This window comes from Nematolebias whitei, chromosome 18 (genome assembly GCF_014905685.2).
Source record: "Nematolebias whitei isolate Nwh7 chromosome 18, NemWhi1, whole genome shotgun sequence".
Lineage (NCBI taxonomy): Eukaryota > Metazoa > Chordata > Actinopteri > Cyprinodontiformes > Rivulidae > Nematolebias > Nematolebias whitei.
In genome coordinates, this window is record NC_056515.1 from 24,444,274 (window position 1) to 24,450,273 (window position 6,000).

General features: G+C 37.6%; 1 protein-coding gene across 1 annotated transcript in view; it reads left to right on the forward strand.

Moving 5' to 3' along the window:
- The window catches only part of ccbe1 (collagen and calcium binding EGF domains 1), a 35,991-nt gene that overhangs the window by 20,764 nt on the left and 9,227 nt on the right, over nucleotides 1-6,000 (forward strand). Inside the window, exons 3-8 of the mRNA XM_037691895.1 lie at nucleotides 694-746; nucleotides 916-1,050; nucleotides 1,856-1,993; nucleotides 3,775-3,884; nucleotides 5,205-5,313; nucleotides 5,845-5,975. Of these exons, the coding sequence (XP_037547823.1) occupies nucleotides 694-746; nucleotides 916-1,050; nucleotides 1,856-1,993; nucleotides 3,775-3,884; nucleotides 5,205-5,313; nucleotides 5,845-5,975 (676 nt within the window). The remainder of the gene's footprint in view (nucleotides 1-693; nucleotides 747-915; nucleotides 1,051-1,855; nucleotides 1,994-3,774; nucleotides 3,885-5,204; nucleotides 5,314-5,844; nucleotides 5,976-6,000) is intronic.

Below are 6,000 nucleotides of genomic sequence, written 5' to 3' on the forward strand. Positions count from 1 at the left end.
AACCTACATGGTCTCTAAAGGGATGATTGGGTCATTTTTTTCAAAATTGCTCTATTAAATGTGGAAGTAAAATGTTTGAGTGCTGCTGAGCGTAGCAGGAAAATACATAATGTGGATCGGAACTATCATCTTAACTGTTGCACAATAAAAGCTGTGAAGCATCACAGTATAATAAGAGTGTGGCTGATATATTTTTATGACTTCGTGGTGTGAGTGAACAGTTTGGTCATCTTTTGTGTGAAATCAACACCTGGTGGCACTTTTTTCCAAAACGTGAGCAAATATTTATTGAAAAACTTGAAATGGCATGACTCGTGATGATAAAATATAGCACAAATTGTTTTTTTTATGGACAGAGTGTACAGACAAGGAAATATATGGGGTGAAACAGTGAATGTGTAAAATGAGAAACAAATCCAGAATAGAAGCATTAACAGAATTATACTTGACCGTTTGAAACTTTTCATTGGATTCAAAGTCAACAACCACCATACAACAAAAACAAAGTCCATTTGGCAGAAGATTTGAACTGTAATTCAACGAGAATCATCAAACATGAGCAAACAGGCAGATTTAGAAACAAGCAGGCAACAAGTTGCGTCAAGACATGGAGTTAGGTCATATTTGTTTTTATGATCTTTTCCAATGTAGGAAATAATGACTCAATGTTTGTGTCAATTTGATGATTTACAGAAAACAGTGTTGCAAGGGCTTCAAGTTTGTGATGGGCCACTGCATTCCTGAAGGTAGGAAGAAATGTTTGGATGTGACGCGTGTGTATTTGAGAACAATTTGTAAAACCTGCACAAAATGTCTCAAAGGTTTTGGGCTTTAGCAACATGTAATACTGAACCTTCTTTAGTTGTTGTCTATTTAATATTGTTGTCTTTTTAACTGCTTTTCTTTTTTTTATAGACTATGATGTATGTGCTGATGCCCCCTGTGAGCAGCAGTGTACTGACCATTTTGGTCGAGTGGTGTGCACGTGTTACCAAGGGTTCCGTTATGACCGTGAGCGCCACAGAAACCGTGAGAAGCCGTACTGTCTGGGTGAGACCTGATGCACATCAGTAAATATATATATATAATATACAGTATATACTTGTTGCATATCTGCGTATTGCTTACATATTTCACACGAGCTTTGCATTCTTTTCTGCAAAACAGAGATCGACAAACGGGCTTTAATTTTTCTTTTTTGTTTGTTTTCTGAGATAAAATAATATTCTGCATCGTGGAAAACTAAAACGGATTATTGTTAGTTTAGTTTGGTGCTGCTTCAGAATCAACATACGGTTCATGTTTTGATCTAAATGACTTATTTTGTAATTCTTTGTATTCCTTTGCAAGTTCTTTGAGTGTTTACCTTTTATGAGTTGATGTCTGATGTTGATGCTTGATGAATAAAAGCCAAACATATTCAAAATGTATCCATATGGACAATATTTTAACTATAACATATTTGATACATGCATTTTATAGGATGTTTATTGTTAAACGTGTTCCTTTTTGCATTAAATATATTTTTAATTTGTCAGCAAAGTAAAACTGGTACAAATTGCTATAATTTTGCTTGTCCAAACACAGTTTATACATATGTTCTAAAAAAGCACTCTAATTTTATCTTGAAGAAGATTTGTATAGCAGGTATTCCTTATTTATTATTATTATTTATTTTATTTAAAAAATGAAGAAAACCTTTCGAAGATCTCTTCCCTAAATTAACAACCAGTTCAAAATTAATTTTAAATGGTTTTCTCTATTCATCTTGTTTTTTATTACATACATGTTAAAGTGGGCCTACGATGCAGTAATACATTTTTTTGTTTGTCTTTATTTTCTCTTCACCACCTAGACATTGATGAATGCGCAGATAAGAACTCCAGTGCATGCGCTCAGATCTGCATCAACACTGCAGGGAGCTTTAGGTGTGAGTGTGAGAAAGGCTATTTCCTGGAAGAAGATGGAAAAACATGCACCAAGGGCGAGAGAGGTGAGCTTGGATGTTTTCTCTCCCCTCTGTCTTTCCAGGGCACATCTAGAAGCGATGTGGTGATGACTACTCTGCGTTAATGGTGCGTGTGTGTTAGAACAAATAAAAAAAGATGGGAGGGGGCACTACAAACATAAGCACCTGGTAGCCATTAGACAGTCCTTCCTCTTGTGGATGTCAGAAGAGTTCAGTCACAAAAATATAGTGCTGCCCCTGTGAGTCCATTTCTTCTCTGGTTTGCTGGATTCATTTGAAGAAAACACAAATGGTCCCGGCGATAAAAACATATTTTTTGTCTCAGATTGAGTAGACATTAAAGCAGTGAGGGGTTGCAGATGTGTTACTTCCTCCCATGAGAGTATCTTCCGTTATTATAACATTACATATGAGATTAGAAAGTTAGAAACTTTGGTGTTTTTATTTATTCATTTATTTTTGAATGACAACATTTAGATTTTTGAGTGTAGGCCTGAGTAATAAGCCTGACTGGAGGACAGCTGCCACTCCAGTTTCTTCTTGTTTACCTTTAAGTAAAATCCGAATTGAAACAACTACAAGGATTTCAGAATCAGAACCAGAATGCTTTTATTATCCTTGCACATTGAAGTACAACGAAATTACTTTCCGTACAGCCGTCCTAAAGATGGACAGAAGTGCGCAGAGAGCTGCAGCTTCTAAGATGCGCTGCCCCTGTTGCTTAGATAAGAAAGGGTTTGACACAAACATAAGGAGAGAGGTATTAAAAAAAAATATATCTCTCACACTGTGTCCTTGACTGGGCACCGTTTGAGGCATCAAAGAAAATCTACCACAGCAAAGCAACATAAATAGGCATAATACATATGTGTGTAGAGTGGGTAGGGGTGGGGGTCCCAGCACGGCCGCCAGGTGAGCGACACAGCCCTTGGCACCTTCGTATCTCCTAAGTTGCTGTGCCAGAGGAGACGAGGGAGGCCAGTGGAGGCATCGAGTTTGAGGGAAGGTCGTAGCACAGCACAGTCCAAAGCCCTGCCTCCACCCCAACCATAGTCCTGATAAGAGGTGTTTGTTTATCAGCCAGCTCGGTTGAGCTCTGTCACAGGTCCACGAACTTGGGAAAGGGAGGGGGTGGGGAGTGGGACAGAGCATTTTTGTTTCCATAACATCCAAGGTGAGATAGTCCGCCTTCCAAGGCCAGGTCCAGATTCAGATATCAACATCGTTTTGGGTCAGACTGTACTCGTAAATTTCTGTGTCTGCCTTAATAGTCTCGCTAGTACATTCTCTCATTGCGACTCCAGACAGCCAAATTTGATTACTTACGCCAAGTCGAGTTCAGTCAGTAGTACTTGCATGAATATGCTGCTATAAATACGTTTATGTTAGAGAAATCTGTTATTAACTAATGTGGGCATGAGAATACTCGTAATATTCAGTGACACACAGTCAATGGTCTGGTTGTTTAGTTATGTTGGAGATATCTTATTTTTATATTTCTCCCTTGAGTTTTCCCTTTCACTTTAGTTATTTAGGGTATATGGGGAACATAGTACTGAAGAAGCTGACGTTAAAAGTGTAAAACTACAACTCTGCCTCTTAGTCTTAACTCAGGATTGTCACATTTTCAGATGATGATTAAATTTGTCCATAGATAAAAGAGAAGTTCCATCCAAAGTGGGATGAAAGCCATCTCTTCTATTCAGACCACATTTTCTCAGAAAGCTTTCCCGTTATCCAAGTTCACCTCAATTTTCTGAACATTTTCCAGTAATTTGTGACATAAGCATTTTTCCATTTCCCAGCAGTCCATCTCTATGAGAAGTGTGATAATTTAATGAGTGCTGGAACTTGCTCAGCCACATGTGAAGATTTCCTCCAGATCAAGAAGTCAGTCCTGCAGCTAAAGCAGAAGGTATGAGAATTCAGAAAATCCCAATTTGTTTTTGTACTTTTTGCCTTACAAAAAAAATAAATTAAAACCTCTGTTTTCACTAAACTGCTTTTACATGAAACCTGTACTTTTTCTTAATATGATTTGTTATAGAAGGACCCAGCCAAAAGCCCCTTCTAAGAACTAAACTTGTCTTTTTGATTTAGCTTAATCCTTAAAACTATTATTTTTCTTTATCACTTCCTATTGCTCAAGCTTTATGTTCACGAGTCCTTGCCTAACAGTATTTCAGAAACGACAGCAGCTACATTTTTAACGACTATCATGGGATATAATACAGTTTAAAACATAATAAAAAGACTGAAACATTTTCTCGCTATCTCACATGCAGACTTTCATTTTTCAAACATGTGAATTGGTAGAAAGTTTATATAAAACGCAGCGTTAGTTCATGTCCACCTGTGTGTGAAGCTATCTTAGCACAGGTCTGTCAGTAGCACCGCTCAGCACCCTCCACTGTAACATTTGATCTATTGCTTCCAGCTGGGTGGTGTCGGGGTGTATATATAGTTCAGCATATATTAAGAAAACGACATGGAAATGTCATGTTTGGTCATTACTATACAATTTAACAATAGTAGTGAACATTTATGATTATATACTAACTATTAGTGGGAAATTAAAACTACAGTAAGTTTAGAATTACATTTCACTGATTAAAAAGTCACAATGTTGGCGTCTTTTTCTGATGAACCACAACTTTATACAGACTGTATACAGTGAATGGGAAAAAATGTCTTAATCAGGAAAGCTGTACAAGTATATGTGTGTATTTAAGTGTGTGTACATGCTTTAATCATATGTTAAGACCTTGCAACGCATCTAGGTATTTTATGTGTTTCCTACTTGGATCACAAAATCTGCAAGATGTTACACAGACTGGAGATAACTAAATCCACTTAGCATGCAGAGTAGGAGCTCTCCTGGTCGTACTCAGTAATGCAAATGGACTGTCTGGCTTCCATCTGGTTTGGTTCTGGTTTCTATTGTGGTGCAGCTATGAGATCAGCTTTCAACTTCAGCAGGGCATGTAATTTTAGCATAATTTTACATGATGTGGGCTCTCCGGTGTGTAATTTTCTTGTCATGTTTGACAGTGCAGACTTTTATGAATCGTTTTAGGTAAAACGTTTTAAGAACCAATTGATAAAATTGCACTATTACACTTTTTTTTTACGTCAATTAAAAGCAACAAACAATAAAACACTTACTTAGTCATCCATTTATTTCAGCCATTTTTGATTATCATTGTCGTCTTTGGTGTTTTGTGTTTTTTCCAAGATGGCCCTGCTGTCAAATAGTGCGGACATCCCTGTGCAGATGACCAATGAAAATATCTTGACATCACCTGTATTTTTACCAGGGCCTTCAGGTTCCCCTGGACCTCCAGGTAAGACACCATGAGGCACCTTCATGTAGAAGTTCTGGCATTGATCAACAGCCAAAGGGTTGTGTTTGGATTTGGCTGTTTGTGAATGCTAATGTTAACGTGCATAATGTTCCCAGTGCAGGACAGCTGCTCTTAATATAGCCAGATCCCAAAAGTTATCACAGTTTATCATGAATATCCAAACCACACGATAGATGTCAAAACGTATTTCCAAAACCACAATTCACCACTTCTCGTAACACTGGTGGAAATTAAGAAGTCCACCTTATCAATCAAATTTATATAATCATGGCTTTTTATTAAAGAAAATTACAATTCTAACCTGTCTGGGGCATTAGAGGGATTATCAGGATTAGACCAACAGTAAGAAGTCATTAGTAAAATATTTCTGTCACGACCAAAACAGACTGACCACTAGTGTCATTTTGTAGCTATGTAGTGAAATAGCTGTATTTCTAAAAATCACTGTTCTATTAAAATGTTTTTATTTGTGTCATAAGTTATTACTTAAATCAGGGAGTCTTTTTTTAGGAGACACGGGACCTGTAGGTCCCCAAGGACTGATGGGACCCCCTGGTCCACCTGGTCCCAGAGGTTTTATGGGGCCCATTGGACCCACACCAGATCTGTTCCACATCAAACGTGGCCCTCGAGGACCTGTGGTGAGTAATTTATGCTTTTTTTTTT